Source organism: Equus asinus, chromosome 3, assembly GCF_041296235.1.
Source record: "Equus asinus isolate D_3611 breed Donkey chromosome 3, EquAss-T2T_v2, whole genome shotgun sequence".
NCBI lineage: Eukaryota > Metazoa > Chordata > Mammalia > Perissodactyla > Equidae > Equus > Equus asinus.
In genome coordinates, this window is record NC_091792.1 from 5564579 (window position 1) to 5590916 (window position 26338).

A 26338-nucleotide genomic window follows, 5' to 3' on the forward strand; every position below is an offset into this window, starting at 1 on the left:
TTCTTTGATGATTCATCTGTTAGAAATTTCCCAGCCCATGGTGGGACTTCTCCCAAGCTCTTTTATTTACATTGTGTTGTACATGATATTTTTTAACATTAAAAAAATTAAACATGTTATTTATAACGAAAGAAGAGGACCTCTATCACAGAAGCTTCTCTGACTATTCTAGCTTATGCTGAATGGTCTCTCCTCTCACCTATAGAGGTCTACAGTATATTTTATGCAGTCGGTTTCATCCATCCTTATTCCTATTATTATTACTCTATATTTTAAACAGCATTAGTGTTATTTAGGGTTCATATGCTCTGGCTTTTCTTCTCTTCTTGAAGCAAGTAAGCTCCTTGAAGATAGAAACTACACATCATACTCCTTGTCCCCTGCCCACCCTTTTCCCAACACGATGGGACACATCTTAAGACTTACTAGAGTTTAGTGCGTCCTTGCTTAATGAAGGCTTGTTTGCCCCCAGACTGCTGTGCATTTAGGGGCTGCCTGTGTATACTTTAGTTCTGCTTCTATCTTCAGTATCAGCTATTATTTTGGCTATTGTCAGTGCACGTACATTTAGTAGCAGACCAGCTTCTTGCTTTTAATCTGATGCTTTCTAACATTTAGAAGAATTGAAGATTATCACAGGATATCAGATAACCAATATTGCCAAAACATACTATTTTAGGACAGGCATTCCTGGACATGGAGGGTCTAGGGCGTAGGAGATGGTATGACTGTTTTCATAACTTTCAGATTTGAGGATGCATTCTGGATGGTTTAGATAGCCGAATTCTGACTGTTATATAAACAGGATAGTATTAAAATTTGATAGTAGTTATGTTTAAATATTTCATATCAAAATAGTGATGGACATATATATTTTTTAATTTAATAACAAAGAGAGAGACTTTCTTCATTCTTTCATGATGAGCCTCATGGAACACTTGAATTTTGATTGGATCGTTATGGACTCAGTTTTGCAGGTTCAGAAGCTCAGTTTCATCAGTTCAGACCTGGTCAACCAAGCTTGACAGATTTACTCACATAAATCAAACATATAAGAAGGCTAATTTGTTAATTTACACAAATAAAAATACACTGGCCTAGATGAACCAGAATACTCATGTCAGGTAATTAGGTTCTCTCTTCCCAGGAAGAAAGTTTACTTAATAAGAATAAAGAGAGAGTTAAGGTAGATTGATTGTTTTAGAGATGTCATCAAGCTGTGATAGCCTTACATGCTGCATTAACCAGGCGAGTCTAATTATTGCATTTAGAGGCTATCAGTAATGGCTCCATACAATAAAAATTTCTTGTTCATGCAACAGTCCAATGGAAATGTTCTTGACCTGCCATCTCTCCTATATGGCTCTCCCCAAAATATGACTTAGAAGCCCTGTCTTCTTTCTTCTTATGGTTCCACCACCCCCCTGGATCTTGGACTCCCTTGCTGGATCTTTTGCATCTGGCCAGAAGACAGAGGAAGATAATGGAGGGATCAGGCCTAGAAGTGCATCTGTTACTTCTGCCCACATTTTTGGCCAGTTTTCAATCACGTCTTGCCACCTAACTGCAAGGGAGGCTGATAAACACAGGGTAACTGTGCGCCCAGGAGGAAAAGGGAACAGTGCAGTGAATAACCAACAAGTTTCTGCCACACACATTGTTCTCTAGAGGAGCAAATCTGTCAAAAGATCTGGAACACATGTGCCGGCTCAGCTGGGCACCTGCTTCCCTGGGCAGACTGGAGACACACTGACAGAGCTTCACTACCCAGGGCTCCTCTGCAGTTGTTTCTAATCCCCAAAACTATCACCGGTGATAATCCTACATCATGATAGTCAGGCTGCATTTTTGCAGATTCCTGTTTATTATATATTACATATTAATAGTACCTCTTTCTTTCCAGGGAGACTCTGCAGGCTAAGCTGAGATTTAGGAGGGACTCTAATTATTACTAATACAATCACTAATACTTTCTTGAATAAGGGCTTTGTTGAAAACACTACCACAAATGGATAACCAATTCATTTTACAAAGGATCATGTTAGTCTTAGTTTCATAGACTGAAATTTTCTTCCTTGACACCAAATCCTGATCGTGCATCCTACTTGAAATGTTTAGCTCTCCAAGTATAATTTGTGTGTCATTAGTCAAAAAGTACTACTCTTATATCTTTCAGCTATTTTACTATGAAGTGATGAACGAAATTTACTAAGATATAAAGTGTCATTTTATACTGAAAAATAATTTGCATAAGGATTGATGCAACAAACATTTATATCACCAAAGAAAAATGTTTCTTTCTCTAGGAATTGTAGACTCTTACAAGCTGTCTAGTTGTCTAAAGTTAGTCATAATTATTTCTATAAAATAGTACATTAAAGAACTGTTATGAGTGCTCTGTTACTGAAATCTACTTGAGTTGAAATTAAATAGTCTCTGGATGAAATTTCAAAAAAGTAATTATCAGTCTTGTCTACCATCTAGACAAATGATAGAAGGAAAAAATAAGAATTTTCTAGAAAAAGCATCCACCCAGAAATAATTCATTTGACAGTTTTATGCATAAAACTAACAAGAAACAGAACAAAACAATTTATAAATTGAGGGATAAAGTATTATGTGGCTATTAAATTTCCATTTGCATATATATAAAACAAAATTGCAGGGTGTTTGCAATATAATTTTAAATGAAAAGGGTTCCTAACCATAAAAACAGTAAGGCTGCATTCTGTGTCTTGTGTGTTCTATCTGCATGTACACGGAAGATGCACAGACACAGAAGATAAAAACATAACGTTAACTGGTGGTGGGCAATTTTTATACTCTTCATTATACTTTTTTTGTGTTTTCCAAATACTTATTTGGAACTATAAACAACAATATGACTGCTATAATCAGAAAAAAGTTAATAGTGCATGGAGAAACAGAAGGAAATGTACACCCTTCCTTCCCTGCGCCATCTAGGAGAGGCATCGTTATTTATAGTTCTGCTTACTTCATTACGTAAGTAAACGACCCAACAGTATTTCACTTTGACAACTGTTCTGAAAGTAGCATGAACTTGGAAAGTCCATAACTACTGACTTCCTGGATCTCAGCTTCCTCATCTATAAAGTGAGAAAAATCACAGTAACTCTAGACAGGCTTAACTAGGTATATATAAAGCATACTAAAATACTGCAGCATTTAGATGGATTGCCAGGAACTTCTCAATGTTATTTATATTTGCTTCACTATTTATAGAACTGGCAGCATATCCCCTTTCATAATAATGGGGATAGCTACCATCTGCTGGACACATAAGTATGTGACCAACACTTTACCTATGTTATCTTATTTAATCTTCACAACAGCCCTGTGAGAGATTTTTATCCCTATTTCCCTCATGCAGAACTGGGACACAGAGAGGTCAAGTGATTTGGCCAAGATCACACAGCTAGTAAGTCACAGAACAAGGATTTCATCCTGGATCTGTCAGACTCAAAAGTTCATGCTCTTTCGCCTGTAACATATGGCTCTGTGTGTAGCAAGAGGCTCTCCTCCTGATACAAACATTCGAAGTGTACGGTTGCCAAAAGATTAGCTTCCTTTCAACAACTTATCCATGGGAGAATGACAAAGAATGATAAATACTACATGAGTGAGGCAAAGGTTTATAATTTGTCAAGTACCTACTCTGAAAGTTCCTAAGGAAACTTATTGTCTCGTTGAAGAGCTTATTCATATATTGTGAAAAACTACTGTGTTCTGGATATCTTCCAAACCTTGCAAACACTTCCAAAATTTAAATCATCTTTCCTCCCAAACTGACTCATCTTCCTCTATTCTCTGGTGGCAACACCATTGCTCATCCAATCATGCAAGCCGTTTCCCCTCCTCTTACACTCCGAGTCGGTCAGAAACCCGATTGTATTGACCTTACCTGTGATGGGTCTCTTGACTACCTCACCTCTTTTCTCTTTTCATCCTCTCCACATTAGCGTAAGCCCTCATTCTCTCTTGCCCTAGATTATTACAGTGGACTCTAGAATCTCCTTCCAATATATCCCCCGCACCACTCATCAAAATTATCTTTCTGGAAAACAGATTTGAGCATGTTGTTTCCCTGCTTAAAAATCTTCTCTATCTTACCATCTCTCAGAAAATGGATGCCTTAACATGCATATATGACTCTTCACACTGAAGCTCCAGCCCTATTTCCAGCCTCATCTTCTATTTTCCAATATCACAGTCTACATTGTCACTACATTAAACTGTTTGAAATTCCTCAAATATACTGAGTATTCCCACACCATCATCTAAATTGTATACTGTCATGTGTTGCTTAACAATGGAGATAGGTTCTGAGAAATGCATCGTTAGGCAATTTCATCATTGTGCAAACATCACAGAGCATACTTATACAAATCTAGATGGTATAGCCTACTACACACCTAGGCTATATGGTACTAATCTTATGGGACTGCTGTCACATAGGCGTTTCATCGCTGACCGGCATACAACTATATTGTCCATGCAAACAAGAGTATGTGAATTAAAAAGCATAGGAAGAATGGGGCCTGCTTGATGACGTAGCAGTTAGGTTCGTGCCCTCCGCTTTGGTGGCCTGGGGTTCACTGCTTCTGATCCCAGGCGCAGACCTACACACCACTTAGCAAGCCATGCTGCGGCAGGCATCCCACATATAAAATCAAGGAAGGTGGGCATGGATGTTAGCTCAGGGCCAATCTTCCTCAAAATAAATTAATTAACTAAAAGTATAGGAATAATGTTCACAAACACTGGTCATGTCAGAGAACAGCTATTATTTTAAGTGAGAATTTTTTAACTTAAACTTAAATCTCTGTTCCTTTAATGCTGAGCTTCCAAAATCTAGATACTAGAGCCCTATGTAAAAACTGGATGCTACGTTAGAAAGTTAATGTGGTAAACCCACTGATGAAAAAGCATTGATATAATCAGTCAAAATAAGGCAGTGGAAGACTTTACAAAGATAAATAAAATTGGAAGAGCGAGTATGAAATAGATTATATCATCAAGAACGTTGCGTTTGGACTTCAGCTCTATGGGAAGCCCTCGGCATTTTAAAAGCATTACTGATTCTCAAATCATTATTTTGCTTAGCAATACCCATTTCCATCAATTCGAATGTTGGTTTTAATGAAGTATTCCTTTAAGCGTTGACCCTTCTGTCCCCTCCCCAGGCCACAGGGAATAGTCTTTGTGGAATTAATCCATCATGAATAGAACAGTGTGGACTACCCCCAGGAGGCGTGGACTTCTGTCTTTACGTGTTGTTTTCTTTTGTTGAAGGATTGACAAGCACAGAGTTATTTTACCCATTTGGCAAGCTTCTGCCAGTAAGAAGTATAAGTCACAAATTACAGGATGCTTATTTACATTCCTTATTTCTTTTTCAGCTCACGAACTACAGTGACATTCTAAAGTTGGGCAACTAAATAAGAATTAGGCTTTGGGGCTTTGGATCCAAATCAACCTTGACTCCTTGAGCTAATATTTCTTTTCCTTTCTTTTCTTTTTACCCTCTGGGTCTAATTTCTCTGTGTTTACAGTATATGCAAACATGTTTCTCATTAGTGTTTATTTACTACCACAGGAATCACTTTGGATTCTTCTAATCCTAGTGGAAATGGCTTTCTCAAAATAAACCCAGATCATATTGGGTTTTATCGTGTAAATTATGAAGTACCAACTTGGGACTGGATAGCTACCAATCTTTCCCTCAACCACGAGGTAAGAGAGGCAATGGTTGTGAATTGTTTTATTTTTGTTCTAAGAACAGCATCTTAATGATATTAATTTTTTCAACATGCTTTAAGAATCACATTTCATACCTTTTTCTTCCTCTTCCCAGGGCTTTTCTTCTGCTGATCGTGCAAGTTTTATTGATGATGCTTTTGCTTTGGCAAGGTGGGTTTCATAATGAGACTAGATCATTTAAAATACAGTGGATTTTGTCATAAATCTTTTTTGAATGAATTACCACAAAGTTTGTTAATTAATTTTGGTTTAAAATATTCAAAGCTTCTATTTATAACATTATTGTTTTCCTTAACTCTCTTTTTAAAGATTTTATTTCTTTTTTATTTTTCCTTCTCCCCAAAGCCCCCCAGTACATAGTTGTATACTTTAGTTGTGGGTCCTTCTAGTTGCGGCATGTGGGACGCCACCTCAGCATGGCCTGATGAGCGGTGCCATGTCTGTGCCCAGGATCCGACCTGGCGAAACCCTGGGCCACCAAAGCGGAGTGAGTGAACTTAACCACTCGGCCATGGGGCTGGCCCCCTCCTTAACTCTTTTTTTAAAGTTCATATGAGCCTCAAAGCCAAAACACTGATATTAGCCCTTAACGTACAAAAACTCACCTACCCTATTGACTTTGAGTAGTGTTTGTAGGTATCAGAGGCCTTGGGCTGATTAGCAGTGACATTTGCAAATGCCCAAAAGTACACCTTCATCATCTGATTTAATAAAAAGAAAAACAATGTGTTTCATTAACTCAGTTCTGTGAGCCCAAGCCCATTGTAAGATTTTTATGGCTAGAGTTATCAAATCTTGTTTGGGTCTTTGGGGTAAGAAGAATGACACGTGGTGCTCTAGAACTGATCAGAATTAAGGTACCATTTAGGAAATTTCACTTTTTTTTCTTCTCATGGCCTGAAGGTAACGTACACTTAGAAGAAACGATCAACGTAGATTGGGGGCATGGAGGAGGAGCCACAGTACCACTGAGGTGTTGTTTTCAGGTAGCCTAACATCGCTGATTCAATAGGTGTTTGTTGAATCTGGCCCTTTGGTAGGACTGGGGGCTGACTTGTCTCGCTGGCTTTGTAGTCCCTCATCCTAGGTACAAGCAGTGCACAGAGAATGAGGTGCTGCTTTCTCAGGATGCCTCCAGTGGCCCCTTTGTCTGAGTTGGGTGCACCTCTATGCGCTTCTGTATTTCCTCGCAGTATTATGTTGTCATTACTTACTAACTGACCACCCCACGCACCCAACTGTAAGTTTCATGCAGGTCGGCATGCAGCTCATGCCTAATCGTTGTATCCCCAGTTCCGGGCTGTGCCTGGCCATGGCAGGTGCTCATTGAATAGGAGCTGACTACCTGGCTGGAGGGACAGTGTATCAGCCCTAAAGGCGTGGGAGATCTATTGCACACAGACTTCCTAGAGAGTGTACTGGAAGTCAGAAAACCTTCTTGACATTTTTTAATGGGTATTTATAGGGTTAAACACCCTATAAAAAACCTTGGGTCCAGCGTGGTGGCGTAGTGGTTAAGTTTGCACTCTCCACTTCCGTGGCCTGGGGTTCGCAGGTTCAGATCCTGAGTGGGACCTCATACTGTTCATAAGCCATGCTGTGGCAGCATCCCACACATAAAATAGAGGAAGATGGGCACAGATGCTAGCTCAGCAACGATCTTCCTCAAGCAGCGTGCAGGTCAGAGCCAGGTCCTGACCACTCTGAAACCTTACGGGGAAAAAGGGAGTAATGTGTCTTGAAATGGGTGCTTGTAGTAGGATTAGAATTCACACAGTTCCACTCAGGTGTTCAGAAAGAAATGTATCTATTATGTCTAATTAGAAGGACTAAAAGGGCACATCTAAAAATAACTGTATTCTCGACTCCCCTGACCCAGATATGAAGACTTAGTACTCTTACTGCGCCAGAGGGAATACCCAGATAAGGAGTAAATACCTCAGACAAGGAGTAAAAATTCACCCAGGCACTTGAGTCTCCCAAGTGGTCTCAGGTCCATTACATGCCCAGCCCAGTAAAACCATCCAGGTTTCCACCCTCATTGGAAGTTTCTCCCGGCCCCTACTCAGGCGGCTTCAGGCCGGCTGCCTGCAGAGGGAACAGGTGCTGTTTCCTCTCCACTTCCCTGCGGGGAGCTCCCACGTCTCTGATTCCTCCAGCGTGAAGGCAAGGAGAGCAGGCAGGAGAGGAGGTGAGGGAAAGAAAGAGCCTGATGTGCTGTCCACTTCCAGTCCTCTCCGAACTTCGTAGATATCTAACACTGACTCTTCCCTGTGTGGTGTTTCCATGGGATTTTTGACACCCATGTCCATCCCATTGCCGAGAGTCTTTCTCTTGCAGCTCCCTTGAGGTGGGCAAGTGAAATCCTCTGACCCACTTCTGGTCCACAGGAAGTATTTGTGTATCCTTTGCTCCGGGATGGGCCACCCCATGCAGTCCCATCTCTTCACTCTGAGGCCAGAGCAGTCACCAACCATGGTCTCTCATCCTTTAGATTTCTCGGGGTATCAGACACCAGGCCAGTATGCCCCCAAACTCCAGGATACACAGGTAGATCTCTTCAGGTGATCCCATTAAAGCCCCTTTTCCTAGTCTTAACGTGAGGGGAAAAGCCTCTGCAGCCCTGCCGTCCCCTGTGAGGGGAGAGCATTCACAGTGCTCTCCGAAAACCCTCTCTGAACCGTCTCTCTCCCCTCAGCATCTGCAACCCCTGCCATAGGCTGGTGGTGTGTTATCAGCTAAGGCTCACCAAAACCCGTTCCTGACCATGTTGGCCCCAATTTGGTGGGCCTGCATCTTACTTTAGAGTGGAGGCCAAGGGGCCTGGTTTGGGGGTCTCACCAAAACTGAGACAGAAAGAATCCTTTTTTGTCTACCTGTTATGGCAGGTTTTTTCCTTTTCAATAGCTTATATTGAGCTCTGCAGCCCACTGTGTGCTAAAGCCAGAAGAGGGGTGAGGAATAGCATAAGGGAAAGCAGAATGTGCAGCCCAGCAGGCCCAGGGTGGGGGCAGGAGTCCCTGGGGGAGGGAAGAATGGCACCTAAACCGCCCTGTCTTTTTGCTCCATCCTCTCACCTTCCGGTGCTGTATCAGACAATGTTCCACTGCTATTCGTAGGGTTTTCATGGCCAATTTTTGGGCAAGCGAGTGGCCGTGTCCAAACCCTGGCTGTGGCAGGGAGAGTGCCGATATTAACCACCAGAGCACCAGGGCTGGCTTCAAGGAGCATTGGCTCCAATGATATCCAAGGTGAGGACCAGGCTAGTAAATAAAGGCCACCAAGTGAACCTCAGCCCCGTCACAACTACAGACCTCTGGGTACACCAGGTCTACCACTGTATAGGGGTTTGCAGAGGTGACCAGAACACAACACAGGACTGGATAAGGAACTTTTCCCACCCCCTCGCGGACTGCCCCTTAAAAGAAGGGAGAAGTAGGGGAAGGGAGAGAGATGCCAAAAGGGCTCTAGTTGAGCAAAGAGACTGTCATAAGCCAGAATTCGGAATTTAATTGGCAAGTTAACATTGAGAGACCAAACACATGGGAACTTTCCAGAACTCTTCGCACCATCTAAAGGCTTTGCTGAAGAATGCGAGCACACGGGGTCAGTTCCATCCACCTAGCACCTCTCTCGGATGTCCTACTGTCCCCCTCAAGACCCAAGTTTGATGAGACGCTGTGCATCGCTCTCTAAGAAGGACAATGTAGTCTTTCCAGATCACACCCAGATGCAGAAACAAACCTTTTGTTACAAGATTCCCCGACCTCCTGGTGCCTTAGCCAAGACAGGAGAGCAAGAATTCCCTCATAGGACCTCTGTCCTCTTCTTCTCCCTCGAGTTTGGTGGCAACTTTCTTGACGTTGTAGCCTCCATCCTCTCTACACTATTGATTATAAGAAAATTCTATAATTTAAGTCCCTTGGGCTTGGCTCTTATTATATAAATGGAAGATTTTTGAGTGAGGAAAACCCTCAACTGCGTCTGGCTTTCAGAACTGCTTTTTGTCCATGGACTTAACAAATGGAGTTTGAGGCTCAGTTGAGTAAGGGTGCTGTCTTGCGTTGGGTTTCCTAGAAGCAGAGTCTGAAATGGGGCTTCTTGTACTGTGGTTTGTGAGAGAGTACTCTCTTGAAATAGAGGGTGTGAGAAGAAGGATGGGCCTGAGGAAAAGGCTGAGCAACCACATAGTCTCGGCTGGAGTCTAGCTTTGCCAGATTCCACTGGGAAGCCACGAATTGTATCACAGAGTGGGTCCAACTTGAGGGAAGCAGGCTGGTCTGTTGCATTCTTGAATCAGACAATTAATGGCCGGGGGAGGGGTTGCATAACCTCTTAGGCAAGTTGAATGTGTTTGGCCAAGGGCTGCTCTCTGAAGAAGGTGGCAGCTGTGAGTCAACACAGCACTTGTAAGGAGATCTGGGAAGGGCATCCTAGATGTCTTTGTTCTAAAAACCAGTTCTTCACATATGGTCCCAGCAGTATCAATGGTGCCTCGGAACTTGTGAGAAATGCAAATTCTTAGGTCCTACTCTAGACCTGCTGAATCAGAAACTCTGGGAGTGGGGTCCCAGAGTGTGTGATTTAACAAGCTGTCCAGGTGTTGCTGATATATGCTCAAATTTGAGAATCATGGTTCTGAATGATACCTACCACTGGTTCAGTGGGTGGGAGGTTCAGACTAACACGATTTGTGGCAATTGAAAAGTGCATCCGCTTAATTCTCAAAATATGATTCCTATAATATTACCAGCAAAAATTCACTCCTGGTCCTGTGTTCTGACCATATTACTCAGACTTAAAGAAAATAAGTGGTAGCAAAATAGAACTACTGCATAGCTATCAACCGTGTTGGAAAAACAAGGCACTAGGACATGATATTGAGTTTTCAACATTTGAATATATAGTAGTATTTCATCAAGGCCTCTAACCATTGAATCCTCGATTCACTCCGTATTTCTACTTATGCTGCCCAATTGGCCAGTTCTTCTGGCACTTCTAACTAAGACCCACTCCTTCTAGTGTTCTCACCTACCAAAAATTTGCAGCCCACTTGGTTGCTGACTAAATTATCTGTCATTCTTCCCGAATTTTCATTAGCCTCTTTGTTAACTTGATCCTCAGAGCAACAACTATTCTTCATGCGCATCCTAAGAAAATACGGACTGGACAGAGTTGTTGCTTTATCCACCTGGGAAAACAGAGAATCATTAAAATGAGAAAATTCTCTAGTTTCAGACGTCAACACAAAATTCTGCAATTTTTACTTAGCAAACAAACATTCTCAACAAAACACTCCATTTCTCAATATTATTTATACTCTTATTAAGGGAGACCGAATGCTCCAAAATATAAATCCTTCTAAATGCGATCAGGAACTGAGAAAATAGGAGAAATCAGCTCTTTGAACTGAAAACAAACTCTGCACTGTATCTCATTAGTGCAAATCATATGATGCCAAAGGGTTTCATTCTTATCTATCTCTCCAACACTAGTCACCCTCTAGTCAAACTCTTAGGGGAGAAGTCAAGATGTAATTAAACTATTCTTCACTCACAAAATGACCTCAAACATAATAGCACTCAATGCATCAGTATTACTAATTCAATAATTTAAAATTTATTTTCTAATTTAAACTTTTAAAATGTAATTTGGAAAGACAGGATTCCTGTCTAAGATTCTTTCCAAAATCTAGGCTAAAATTTGAAGCATAACAGATTTCTGAAACATTATTTCAAAAAGTTCTGGAATCCCTCCTAAGGGGGAAGAATTGTGTTCTTTAAACTTTGAAATGTCAATAGCAACTTCAAATTTTCTGAAGGAACAAAAGCCATTTTTATTTATTAATATTGTTGGGAAATGTACAAATAAGGAAATGTTTTAATGGGAAATATAAGTTCAATGAGATGTTTTAAGCATTCGTGAGTCATGAGTACTGTTGTGCACCTTTCCTCTTCATATCAAATATAAATAATTTCAATAAGATATACTTATAATGGTGCACTTTTATGTTATAATCAGCTTGTGAACCTAAAATTTAAAAGTTTCTATTCATCAATATTTAACATGTAGCTAAATGGCTTTTGTTTTATCTGCAATTTTGCCACAGCGATTTTTCAAATGTACATCTTAATGTTCTGTCTTCCCCTTTACTATTGAATGGATGGAATCACATCGTTGTGAACAAATTACTTTGATTGGCCCTCAACAGTAAATGCATTTTCTTAATTGTTTAATAGAAGGATTCTCATTAACATCGAATTCTATGATCTCCATATTAGTGCTTTCAGTCAAATGGAAACTAGTCTATGGTTTTTAATCAACTGTGGGTGTTTTTTTCTTTTTTAGAGCTCAACTTCTAGACTATAAAGTGGCTCTGAACTTGACCAGATATCTCAAAATGGAACAGGATTATTTACCATGGCAGAGAGTCATTTCAGCTATAACCTATATCATCAGCATGTTTGAAGATGATAACGAAGTATACCCTTTGATTGAGGTGATGTTGATGCTATGTCCTCTGAAAGCAAATGTTCAGCCATTAGCAGATTAGGAAGATTTCTGAGAGAAGGAGTTCCTGGGAGATGCAAAAGCATCTGTGCCTGCCAAGAGAAATCGAAACAAAGCACAATGACTTGACTAGTCAAAGCAAAAGAATGCTATCTATTTTTTTTTCAACTTCAAATGTATCAGTATTTCTGGTTCAGTATACCACTTAAAGGTAAATTTAGTGTTAGAATATGATAATTAATATTTATTACAAATAGACAGCATTTTAAACTATAGGTACTAACAAATCCTATTTTTAATGAATTTGCCTATGTTAACACAAGTTTCTTCTTACCAAAATGTATTTCCTTGTTCTTTCTGCTGTTATTTCCATGTTGAGATTTTATTATAAGATAGTCATTCTAAATACTTTATTTTGTGATTTCTATAGCACTTTGCAGGTCACTTGTAATTTTAAACAAATTCTGGATTCAAATCTCTATCTCTTCCACTTACTAAGTCAAAGAACTTAGACAAATGATTTAATATTTGTGAGTCTTAATTTCCTTTGTACAGTAGGAACGTCAGCACTTGGCTGTCTGTGGTAATGAGACATGAGGATCATTTAATATAAACATCCTTTGTAAATCCTCAGGCAATATACAAGTATTAGTTATCATTAGTATTATTTCATCAAATCTGAGCAATCTTCTTAGTGCAGTATGTCAGATGTTACTCTATTACAGATGTTAAGTCAGAAGTGGAGGTTAAAAGAGGCTCACCCAAAGTTTTATAAGACATTAGAGAATGATCCAGTATGTCCTTATTTTCAGGACTAAAGCAAAATTGCAATGTGATAAGAACTGAACACATCACTTTCCTAAGCACAGGCTCCAGACTCTCTGAACTAATAGGAAAAAAGATTGCAACAGGGGCTGTAGATTATAATAAATGGGAGGCGGTTGATAAATAGTAAATATCACTCATTGTATACGGTGCTTTTATTTCAGGACTACTTCCAAGGTCAAGTGAAGCCCCTTGCCGATTCTCTGGGATGGACTGACACTGGAGACCACGTCACAAAGTTATTTCCTACCTTTTTAAAACTAATATTCCTTTAATATCTGTTTGTGTGTTTTAAGATGTGTTGAAAAGTGCTCCAGGTCCCAGCTTTGTGTGTGTCTGTTTTCTCAGGTTGCTCCGTGCCTCTGTGCTAGGGCTCGCGTGCAGGATGCAAGATAGAGAAGCCTTGGGCAATGCTTCCCAGTTATTTCAGGAGTGGCTGAGCGGGACTGCAAGGTAACTCTTCACCCTGTTTTCAGTCCTAGGAGAATTTAAACTGAGAAAAGAGAAATTAAAATCTCTGAAACACTGTTTCTTCTTCTAGGCTTCCTGTAAATCTCAGGCTTCTGGTATATCGGTACGGAATGCAGACCTCTGGCAATGAGACTTCGTGGAACTATACTCTTGATCAATACCAGGAAACTTCACTAGCTCAAGAAAAAGAAAAACTGCTGTATGGGTTAGCATCAGTGAGGAATGTTACTCTTTTGTCAAGGTAAATTGGAGCTTTCTTCCTACTTATATGAAAGGTATTTGATGGTTTATGTTTCAGTCTCTGTAAGATGCTAATTAAACTATGACATATTTCCAAGAAAATCTATTAAAAATTATTTTCCCTGTAAGAAACAAAATGTCCATGTAAGAGTGGCTTAAACAATAAAGAAACGTAACCTCATGTGAAAAAATTCTGGAGGGAGGCAGTTTTCAGTGGTGTGCACGAGTTCAACATTTTCGTCGAGGACCTAGGCTCTTTCTCTTTCTGTTCTGCCATCCTCAACATGGTGGATGTCTCACAATTTCCAGAGCTGAAGACATTTTGTCTTCACACAAAGATGTTCAATGGAGGAAGGACAGGAGCAAAAGAGCTCCTCCTCGCAAGGCTCTGTCTTTTGTGCTAAGAGTCAACTATCTCCACTTCCCCTCATAATCCAGACCTGGGTCACACTTGATCATTCTGGGTCATACTCCGATCTACCACTTGATCATTTGCTGACTGGGATGAACTTGAATTCCTTTGGTGATTTGGACCAGTCATGATTCGGAGGCTGGGGTAGGAGTCTACTTTCCCTAGGATCAAGGAAACCCTGACTCAAACCCAGAACAAAACTGGTCCCTGTCCATGGAGGAGTGTCTGCCACAATATGCAAACACACACAGAAAATGTATTTACATTCCGCTCAGAAGGTACAAAGACTGCTTGAAGCCCATCTGTGAATCTTCTCCCACTCCATGCCTATGCCCCAAATCATCTAGCTTCTGCCTTAATTCATTTTTTGCTTAGTTATGGTTTCTGAGCTATTTACATTTAACCAACACTTATGATGTCCTTTCTATATAGTTTGTGGCAATAAAGATGAATAAGACGTGACATCTCTCCTTGGGAAACTTATAGGTTTGTGGGAGAGGCAGAAAGTAAATAGTAACTCACAATGCAATAACCAATTTGGAAGGATTACCAGAAGCAGTTTGATTTTACCTGGCAGGGCCAACAATACACCTTCATCATCTTGCCTCAGGGCTGTATGTCAGTTTTCCTGCTTGCTGCCCTAAGACAGTCTATCAAGAACTTGATCATCTTGACATTCCACAAAACATCACATCGATCCATTACTTTGACAGCACTGTGCTGATTGTATCCAATGAGAAAATTAGCAAGTACTTAGATGCCTTGCTAATACTCTTGTGAACTAGAGAGTAAAAGATAAATTGCGCAAAAATTCAGGGGCCCACAACTCCAGTGCAGTCTGGAAGTTCAATGGTCTAGAGCATGTCAAGATATTCACTCTAGGTACAGCCGTGGCGTAAATTTAATAAAAATCTATTGACTTGGTCACTTAATTTATCTTGGACTTATTTGCATTGTAGTATAATTATAGACAACTAATCTAATCTTACATTAGAAGATTGTTTCTTACAATCTAGGGAAGAGCAAATAAGACAACTGTTATCCTATAGAAAGTAAGAATATACATACTTTCCCTTAATTTACTGGCTCCTTTAGCGCAGTGGGGTAACAGGTAAGTGGGTAAAATGCTTCTATTTGATAAATGCAATGAATATTTTCAAAGTTAAAATTGTTTTTATTGTTTTTAGTACTTCCAAAATATTTCCATTTTTAAATGTTCCTGTAATTTACATTTCATTAGTCCTCAGAATCATAGGTTGTTCTCTACCAACGGTTAAATATTTTAGGAAATTTTAAATTGTGTCTTATCATTTATCATATTTAATTAACTTTGTCAGCTGGTGCCTCAGGAATTGAATTACTGGAATGAAAATTACTACTGGAATTTAGCTAAGGGTGAACACTGAAAGTTCATTTTGAATTGTCTTTCTGTTTGACTTCTCTTAGGTATTTGGATTTGCTCAAGGACTCAAGCGTTATTAAAACTCAGGATGTGTTCACAGTCATCCGATATATCTCATATAACAGCTATGGGAAGAGCATGGCCTGGAACTGGATACAGCTCAACTGGGACTATCTGGTCAACAGGTGGGCTGATCAGATAATGGTTTGTTGTTCTCTTTGTTTGATACCATCTACAAGTTCTTTCTTTTTCTCTTTGCTTTGCTTTCTCTGACACGTATACAGTATCTGAAATGGCTATTATCAGAGGTAAAGTATTGTGGTATTTTCCTTCTTGGGAAGCAATATACTAGTTAATTTTTGGTGTAATTCCTGTTCTGGAAAGTGTCGTTTCCAAGTGATGTATAGAATTCTGAGATCTGGAGAGACGCCTAAATCGCATTATTTTTAATTTGGTTAAAACAAGTTAATACAATTCTGCCTGTTGTGCTAGTACCTACCCTAAGCCCAGGCACATATTTAGTTCTCAATTAATGTTTAATGAAAACTAAATGAGAATTCCTGGACCTGGGCTCAAATTAGAGCCCTGTTATCTTACTGAGCTTATATGGATGAGAACTTTTGTCTCTTCTGATCAGATAATTAAACTTTAGGTATTTTGAAAAGTTCGTAAAAGAAAACTATTTCCCAGGCAATAGCAGTTTTAAAATTGAAAATGGCAAGGCCAAGAGAAGAGCAAATCCATGAAAGAGAGTTCCCCAAATTTCTTATCTCTTCAACCCCATTTAGAAGAAATATTGCTATTCTTGGTCCTGATCTTCTAAATGTAATGCTTGTTTCCATTAAAAAGATATTTCTTTGAAAGAGTATAAAATAGAACATAGATTATATGTCCCAAGTAAATGTGTAAATATTGATCAAAACGTCTTTACCATCTGTAATCCCCACACCAGGAAATAGCCTCTGTCATCCCCTCCTAAGCGCTCGTCTCCCCATCAGCACCGCCCGGTTGACAACGATGGCCTGCCTTATCAGAAATACTCACTGCAATGATAACTGCTTTCTGTTCTCTTTCCTGCCCTACAATTCACCAGAGTGCCATTCCGTTCATTCGCATTTCTCATCCTTTTGAGATCCAGATATATCTCTAGCTCTCAACCAAGACACCCTACATTGTTTTTGCCTATTTGTAATAAATGTTTGCCTTTCCTATTCTTGCAACAATTCAGTGTAACTGTTCATCCATCTCTATGAAGATTGATAGGCACTCACATGTGTGTGTGTGTGTGTGTGTGATGTTTTGTTCATGTGTGTATAATTGTTTCAATGAAATGCTTAGTTTAGAATTAATAAATCTACCTATTGAGAACCTGTTGTTGCCCAGCAGAAACGATTCACATTATTCAAGATAATACCTTCCCTTATGAAAGATATATGCCTAATGACCTTTATGCATATTTTGTTTTAATTGAAAAGACTATAAAACATTTTTTTGGTATTTGCTGCAAGAAACCTATGGAGATGAATAGTGCTTACTTCTGAATTATTGTGAGAAGATAAGTAAATAATGTTCATTTTGTATAATAAAATGGCTATTACCTTATTGTTTATTAAATAGAGTATTTCTCAAGGCCTATTTGAATGGCTGTTGAAATGCACTTTTCATTTGTAAAAATTAGTTCATTGTCATATGTCTTAAAAAATTAAGAAGTAAAGGGCTGGCCCGGTGGTATAGTGGTTAGGTTCACGCACTCCACTTTGGCCGCCTGGGGTTCACTGGTTTGGATCCCAGACATGGACCAATGCACCACTCATCAAGTCATGCTGTGGCAGGTGCCCCACTTATAAAATAGAGGAAGATGGGCACAGATGTTAGCTCAGGGCCAATCTTCCTCAAAAAAAAAAAAATTAAGAAGTAGAAAAAAACAGATGTTATCTTGGCATAAAAGTCATAAACATCAGGCCTTAAAATAAATCTGTTAGATCTAATACTGAATTTTTTTCAAGAAAAATAAATTGATAAACTATTTCCAGTGGTAGTTCCAAAACCCTTGTCCAAGTCTTTTAATATTTCTTCATAGTCTAATGATCTATTTCTCATGAGGTATTATTTCAAATAGCCTCAAACATAAAATTGCATAATAACCACATGTCAGACACACCAAAAAAACACCCAATACTAACTATGATTAGTTTAAATAAATAGAATTTACCCATTAAAACTGTATAAGACAAATTAAACAGAAATGAGCCAAGCTTTATCCGAATATTTCCAAACCCTTGAACATGTTCCAGATTTCCGAATGAGCGGTTTTACTGCCTCCATTTCTGAATAATTTATTGTCATCCTAAAATACTTAAGCTGCTTTTTTACAAAGGTGTTGTCATGTGATTTTTATGACAACTCATGGCTACACCACTAATGTTCTTTCCAGTTTGAGACTTAACCACAAAGTTCCAAACATGCTTCAGAAATTATTCTTTGCTTTTTTGTTTATTCCACTAAACCCTTCGATGAAACTGTTACACTGAGTGTACTCAATAAGTCAGTAGTGCGGGGTGATAAAGTTAGATTTTAATTTATGACTACGGATGAAAAATTAAGTCAATGGGACATGACTGAGACCATTTAAACACTACTTCATAAACAAAATAATTTAATAAGCACTTCATTAAAAGTTTGTGTGCATCAAAATAATTTCTTTTGGATAACGTAATAATTCTTATGAAACTATGAAGTCCAAGAAAATGATTCATATAATTATTTTTCAAAATATTTCATATAATTAAGCCCTTATTTTCATTTTAAAAGTAATCAGTAAGATAAATATACATCATATTTCCTCTTAAATGCTGCACTTGATATAATATTGGTTCTTGGGATGAACATATTTTGTTCTTACATTTTTCTAGTATTTATATGGGTATTGCAGTCTCTATTCAATCTATTCATTGCTAGTTCCCAAATATATCTTTCAATTTTTAGTCACTAAGAACAAAACGGAAGAGGAATATTGTAGAAATTCTAGAAGGTCACTGAGAAACATTGTTTTCTTGCCTGTAATTAGCAGACTTTCTTTGACTCTATAGAATATCATTACAGCAACTTAGTGTGATTTCCTTTTTTAAATTCCCATTTTCTCCTTATAAAATGGGTATGTACTGTTTTGCACAAAATACAGATAAGCAAAAATAAAGATAAAAAATGACTCATAATCCCACAACCTAGAAATAGCTCCTGTTGTCACATTACTGTTTTTCCCCGAGTCATTTTTCTGTTTATGTATTTATTTATAGAAATGGGACCTTGTTATACATTTTGTTTTATAACCTGATTTTTTTCACATCGCCTCGTGTTGAGGATGTCTTTTCATGACGTTCAGTGTACTTCTTCAATGTTATTTTTCATGCTCATTCATGTTTCAGCGTACAGGTGCATCTTATTTAGCCAATCTCCATCTGTTGGATAATAGAATTGTTCTGAACTTTCCACTATAAAAATAATGTAGTGACGAACATCTTTGAAACTGGATCTCTTTGTTCTTTTTGAATGTCCTTGACATTTCCATAGGATACAGATAATGCTAGAAGTAATACTGCTGTGTTAAAGGATGTGTTCACTTTTGAGATTTCTGATGAATGTTGCAGAAATTCCCTCCAGAAAAAATTTCACTAATAACTTTGTCTATTTTTCCAACCCTCGCCCATACTTAGTGTTGCCATTTTTAAGATCCTTGTCAATGCAATAGATGAAAACTACTGTCTCGTTTTAAATTATAAGTCTTTCATCCAATAAATACTGTGGTGCATCTCTTGTGTGGTAGGCACTATGCTTGGCATTAAGATACAACAATAAGGAGAAACAGACCTGGTTCTCTGTCCTCATGGAGCTTAGAAGTCTAGTGATGGAGACCAATACTAAGTAAAGAATCACACATGTACATGCACACATACAACTGTAATAACCACTAATAGAAGAGGTTCAGAGCACGACGAGAGGGCCACGGGGGCACTGACCAAGTCAAGCGAAGTTGGGAGTAAAGGCTTCCCCTAAGGAAGCAATGGCTGAGTTCTGAAGGAGGGGTAGGCATCAACTACGTGAACAAGAAGTGAAGCATTCCTGGCTGAATGCCTACTATCAGAAAAGCAGAAAGATAAGGATCTAGCTTTGCAGGTTCACTTAAGATTTGGGCTTTTGTTCTATGAGCAATGATAAGTCACTAAAGGGTTTTAAGTAAGAAAGTGAAAGGATCAATTTTACTTGGAAAAGAAAGCTCTGGTGGTAAGGTAAAGCATAGACCTAGATGGGGGTCAGAGAGAATTTGAGAAAAGCAGTTAGAGAGCTATTGCCGTAGTCCCAGCAAATGAGAGTGGTGGATTGGACTATGGATGTGACAGTGAAGATGAAGAGATAAGAACAACAATTAGAACTTGGTGGTAGATTAGAAATGGGAGACGAAAGTGAGGTGACAAGAATAATGCCTGGATCCCTAGAAAAGATAAAGTTTGCAGAAGGAGAGCAGTGAGTTCAGTTTGGTATATATGATGCCTCTGAGTCTCTTTTGAGATGTTAAAATGGAAATTCTTTCAAGGAGGTTATAGTCCCTTGTCAAATGCTACTTAAGCTTTGAGTAAATCAAAGACTAAAAAATGCCCATTAGATTTATTGACATAAAAGTTACTGGTAACTACTAGAAAGTTTTCCACTAGAGTGATGGGGGCAGAACCCAAATTGAAGCAAATCAATAGATGAGTCAGTCATGAGGAGATGGAGACAAGAAATGTAGAGAAATCTCTTGAAAAGTTTGGCTATGAATGGGGAAGTGGGAGAAAGGATATTAGGAGGGAAAATGTCAGATCAAGGCGAGGATTTCTTTCTTTTTTTATATGCAAGATATTTTAAATATCTTTAGCATATTTAAAAGTTAATGAGAAAGATTCAGTGAAGAATGAGAAGTTTAATGTGAGACAGAAAAAAAGATTTTTTTTAAGTAAAGTTTTTAATAAAGTGAAGAGAAATAGAAACCAAAGCGCAGGTAATAGGAGGAAAATAAGTATATTTGTGTGTTTGTAAGCTAAAAGGTGTTGGAGCTACTGTGTATTTTCTCTGTGAATTCAATGCAAGGTCATATTTGTGGAGAGGAAGGGAAGAGGGGGAGAGTGTTTGGAGATGGTAAGAGAGTGAAAACACTTGAAAAAGGCAATTCAAAGAGGAAGAGAATGAGTTGGTCAGGGGAATGTGGAGGATTGTCAGCGTGGAGGGCCCACTTAAGATTGATATCCATGAATTTATAGTGAAAGAATACGGGGAAAGTTGGGTGACCTCCCCTGACAGACCTTGGCCACTTGGTACAAACACAGAGAAAATGGGCAGGTAATTTCATCCAAGAGTCACGGAGTTATGCCAGACACAAATTATTAAAAATAAGGAAGTTTAGGGCTTGCAAATGTGATTGAAAATGGTAGACCATGGGATCTAAACTATATAAGGAAATAAGTGAAAGAAAAGGGAAACCTGATGGTCCAGGAGAAAGTAGGGGTGGGGATGATCAATGGGCCAGAAATCCAGATAAAGTCAAAGAATGGTCATAGTGGAAACTGAAAGGTAAATTATGTCATGGAGGGGGCATAAATTAATAGTTTTAGAGGCACAGTACTTGTGGATGGTCACAAGGTATGCCCACAGGAATTAGCGGCAGAGGTAGAATGGAGAAAATGTCATTGGACATGAGGAGGTCGAGAAACTACAGGAGCTAAGATGTTCTATGGGTCATCCATGTGGCCCTTGAAATCACAGCTGGAGTAGAGAGGAACACTAGGAGTCAGGCGCCAAAGTGTATCATAAATGAGAACAGGGAGAATAACCGGAAGGAACAGAGGTTTTCAGAGAGTGGAGGAAGAAAGGCCTGGAAGCAGCTATGGGGGGCATGAGCACCCTCACTCCACTTCTGACCTGGTGTTACAAAGGATGTGGGAAAATAAAAATTTTCCAAATGAGAAGTAATATTCCCTATAAAGGGATAGTTCCAGAGAGCTAGGTGGACGGGTTCGAGAATTGGAGAAATCTAGGAGGCTGAGTCAGAGGCAAGGAAGTATACACATTACCGGGAGAGAATTGAGAGTAGATGCCTCAGAGGCTTACATTTTGGATAAGGACTGAAGACATGAAGGATGAAAGGACATGGAATAGTCAACGTAATCTGTGAAATAGTGAGCACTGGACCTAGCACACTGAAGATCATGGTTAATTATTAGAACATTGCAACTTTTTCCCATTGGTACATTTTCTTTCTATTTCTTCTGTAACTCCTGATTCATTCCTTTGTTAATTTCATGTTGGCATATTTCTCCATCTTACCAATTCATCAGGCTTCTTTCTATAGTGAAAATATTTGCTCTTTATTACAACTAAATAATACATTTTGACTTTTAATTTTATGGCAGTTCTTTTTTTAGTCTAAAACTTTTAAAAATATGTATGCAACAAACTATCACTTTTTATCCTTGTGGCTTCTGCTTGTGTTGTGTGATAATTTTTAAATGTCAAGTTTCTCCTCCTGCTCGTTTATTACTTCTTTATATAGCAACATATTTTCTTTTATTCCTCCCCAACATTCCAACAGATCATATTATACCTAATTTTTTTATGTTTGTTTTCTTGCACTATGATTAGTTGTGATGAGATTTTTACCTGTATCACAATCCTTTGGTCTGTAAGGAAATTTCTGATTCTTGCTCTTTAAGAGATAAGATGCAAAAGGGACAGGAATAGAACAGCATCTCTAAAATCCACTTTGCACTTGGCTTCAAGTGCCTTTGCTTAGCCAGGCTGATATATACCATAACCCAAATATGCAAGTAGCTAATAAAGCTTTTTGAAAGCAGAAAAAATAGCCTATATGCACATTTCTGTCCCTGCAGGAAGATGCATAGAGTATTAGTTAAGACAGAGGAGATGCAGCCGCTCTGCTGTAACAGAAACACAGAAAAGCAGCCACGTAACGGACATAAGTATAATTTCTCACTCAGGTTAGGCTCCTCAAAGGAGCATTCCAGCTTATGAGGGTGTTCTGCTCCATGAGGCCTAGGACCTTATCCCGTCTGTGTGGTTGAAATTTGGAGGAAGGGAGACAAAAACAGGAAGTCTACGCAAGCAGTTTCCCTGTATTCACAGAAGGAGCCGGAAGTTGAACCTAGCACTTCTGCTCCTGTTCCATCCGTAGGAACTGGGTCCCCGTCTGCACCCAGCTGTGAGGGACTCTAGCTGGGTTCTCCTGTGTGTGGGAAGAAAGGAGGACAGATTTGGGGAATACAACAAGCATCTGCCACAGCTGGGAAAGGGGTGTGAAACTTACAAGAAGAAGTGCAGAATTTACTAAGAATGTCTCCTGGATAGAATTAGTTCAAATTAAATGTGTTTATTTGCTTACTTTGAAAATTACTTTTTAAAAAAACCCACAAAATAAAATGTATGCATCTAGAGAAAAGATGTAAAGTTCTGGGTACTTATACTACCCTCAACTTCTCTTCAGATACACGATCAATGACAGATACCTTGGCAGAATCGTCACGATAGCAGAGCCATTCAACACGGAGCTACAGCTCTGGCAGGTATGAAGATAAATTTCTCTATTTGTTTGTCTATTTGTCTAGGAAGAAACAGAGTTAAACTTCTTTTTAAAAAAAGTAGAAATGGTATTTTCTCTATTCAGCTCACAGAAGACAAGGATAAAAAATAATTCTTATATCTAATTAAATATGCACCTACTTTTTTATAAACTGAAAAAAAAATAAAAATAACCAAGAAACAAAGTTTCAAATCTGAGAAAAGGAAGGCCTTGGGCAGCTTGGAAGGTGCCACGCGTCCACCCCATTTACCAGCGCAGCGTCTCCTCTATCCTGGTAAATGTAACCCTGGAATAAGCTGGTTGAGATTTGATTCCTTTCAGAATTCATAGTCTTGGAGTTTCAAAACTAAACCCAAATCTTTCAGGTTTCAAAGATCTCAATTGCCAGGGAGGAAAAATGTCCATTAATGTAGACACATAGAGATTGTATGAATTTTCAATGTATGTGTATTAGATGTTGGAATGTTAACATTCTTCTGTGTCTTAAGAAACAAACTAATTCTTATTTTTGTAAATAGCAGATGATACAATGGTTGAGTTTGGTGGAGGGCTTCGGAGGGAAAGGGTAGTATAGAACCAATTGTAACAGAGACTTTTTATGAGTCCATAATAAGTGAACTGAAAGTATATTAAAATACTCCAGACTCCTGGAGTTAAAGGCTAAGCAAAGCCATCATTCCACAGACCAGATTTTTCCAGGAACAGCTTGGGGAATGCACAGAAAATAGAGAAATGAGCAGAAGCAGATATGGACATGCCAGCTGCTAGTTTGTGGCCCTCCTTCCCCAGTATGTCAGAGCCTCAAGGCTTGACATGCTCCGGGCATCCAAAAGTCCTGGGTCATCATCGCCAATCTGAGGGACGGGCTGAAACGAAATGATGCCCCGAGAGATGTATCTCAGTGTCGCGCAGTGACACTGAATGTCCAGGGAAGAAGAAAACAAATTCAGTTTGAAAATGAAATTCTTGAAGAATTATTGGGCTTAAAATGACTTTCTTATTTCCTTCTCTTTTATAGATGGAGAGCTTTTTCAAAAAATATCCAGAAGCTGGAGCAGGAGAACAACCGAGGGAGCAAGTGTTGGAAACAGTCAGAAACAACATCAAGTGGCTAAAACAAAATAGAGATGCCATAAAACAATGGTTTCTTGATTTATCTAGGAATGGTTAATGTGTTCAAACATCGTATTTTAATTTTGTGAATCTATTGTTCTCCTATTAAGCAGTTGGTGGCCTAATTTACCAGCTATGGAGGAAGCGTTATGCATAGATACCGCTGTCGCTAAGCATTGTGTTTACTCATGTGTCTTGCAAAGCTTTCAAACAATTCCTCTTTGTTTATGAAGGAAGATACTCATAGAGTAGTTAATGTACTCAGGGATTTCTTCTAAGTGTACTTCATAGAAGATTCTTTACAAACTGAAGAGAAGTTAATAGCCATTTTAATGTCTTTAAATATCATACTTTGTGTCTTAAATCTGTGAAAATAGAACAATTTGGTCTTAGCTGTACATTTTTAGTACCAAAGAAACGGGACTTAATCTTCTCTCCTGACTGATTTTTAAAGTTTAAATACCAGTACTTGAGGGACCAATCTTACCATCTTAATCTTTATTTTATTATTCAGAATTACACAGATCTAATATCATTTTATTCACATATGTCTTACTCCTTTAAATCCTACCAAAGCAACCCGGACTTAAATTTTACTCAAGGATAGCATGAATTAGCCAAAGAAATGGCTGACTGTTGCCTTTGCTCTTATAAAATCAACAAGAGAACTCTCCTCTCCTTTTAAAAATAAAATTGAATGATTACTTGAAAAAAATATATTGTTTCCCAGTGTCACTTTACTCTTGAATACTAATGACTGCAGTGTTCCCCAGATGACCGAGCATGATGCAGGTATCATTCAGGAACCCAGCCTTCTTCATGCTTGCTACTCTCTCATCTGGTTCCATTCCTTACAAAGCTCCTTCAAATATGCTATGAAATTAGAGGCAAGATAGCGCTTAACTCTGCTCCGTGGATTTTAAAGAAAAAAGGCTAAATAATTGGAAACTGGTCTGGAAAGAGAGAAGGCTGATTATTCCATAAAACTAAATGGAATTAGAATTTAGCTTTGACCTCACCTAGCAATCTAAGTGTGAAATGAGGAAACCCATGGATGTCTCCAGCATGATTCTGCATATCTGAGGATCTGTCTTCTTATAGAGAACTTTTACGTATAAACCCTTAGATCCCAATCTGTATAAAGTAGCACTGATCAAATTTATATTCGCGACTTGATTAAAGACGTCAATTTCGTCGAAGCTGGTGGCAAGAAGATGTTTAATATGGCTCTTGATGCCTAGCAGATCCACAATATAAGTCCAATAGGCATAAAAGATGGTAAATTACTCTATTCCAATCCGCTAGATTATCTAGAAAATCTATATTTGGAAACTTCAGAAGAATAAGATAATTTGAAATCAGTGTGCTGATAATGGAAGCACTTGGGAACAACTGAAATCTTAGCTTTGACTTTATTTACACAATAATGTGCCCTAACCAAGTACTGTCAAACCTTATACGCTCTCCTATTGCTGTCTCTCAATTAGCGCTTCTCAATCCACACAGCGGAACTGGCACATTCAAATAGAAGCTGGGAAAAAAATAGTAAAAAAAAGAAAAAATTTCCAGACCAAAACTTGAAAAATATTATTCTAAATTACTTCAGAAGAAAAAACATAGTAACACCATAAATCACTAGGAAAAACCCACCATCCTCACGGGGATTACCACCCTAACTTCAGGCTGACCACAATCAAAGCCAGCCCTTTATGGGGCTGGCCTGGTGGCGCAGCGGTTAAGTGCGCATGTTCCACTTCGGCGGCCTGGGATTCCCTGGTTCGGATCCTGGGTGTGGACATGGCACTGCTTGGCAAGCCATGCTGTGGTAGGCATCCCACATATAAAGTGGAGGAAGATGGGCATGGATGTTAGCTCAGGGCTAGTCTTCCTCAAAAAAAAAAAAAAAAAAAAGAAAAACAGTCCTTGAAGTCTCTGTATTGTTTCAAGTGGACAGATA

At 38.8% G+C, this 26338-nt stretch overlaps 1 protein-coding gene across 1 annotated transcript in view; it reads left to right on the top strand.

Moving 5' to 3' along the window:
• The window catches only part of ENPEP (glutamyl aminopeptidase), a 73811-nt gene extending 48715 nt beyond the window's left edge, over nt 1-25096 (top strand). Inside the window, exons 12-20 of the mRNA XM_014839058.3 lie at nt 5618-5754; nt 5876-5931; nt 12130-12280; nt 13281-13354; nt 13465-13569; nt 13658-13828; nt 15686-15826; nt 23173-23251; nt 24287-25096. Of these exons, the coding sequence (XP_014694544.1) occupies nt 5618-5754; nt 5876-5931; nt 12130-12280; nt 13281-13354; nt 13465-13569; nt 13658-13828; nt 15686-15826; nt 23173-23251; nt 24287-24439 (1067 nt within the window). The 3' untranslated portion in view covers nt 24440-25096. The remainder of the gene's footprint in view (nt 1-5617; nt 5755-5875; nt 5932-12129; nt 12281-13280; nt 13355-13464; nt 13570-13657; nt 13829-15685; nt 15827-23172; nt 23252-24286) is intronic.
• The last annotated feature ends 1242 nt before the right edge of the window (nt 25097-26338 follow it).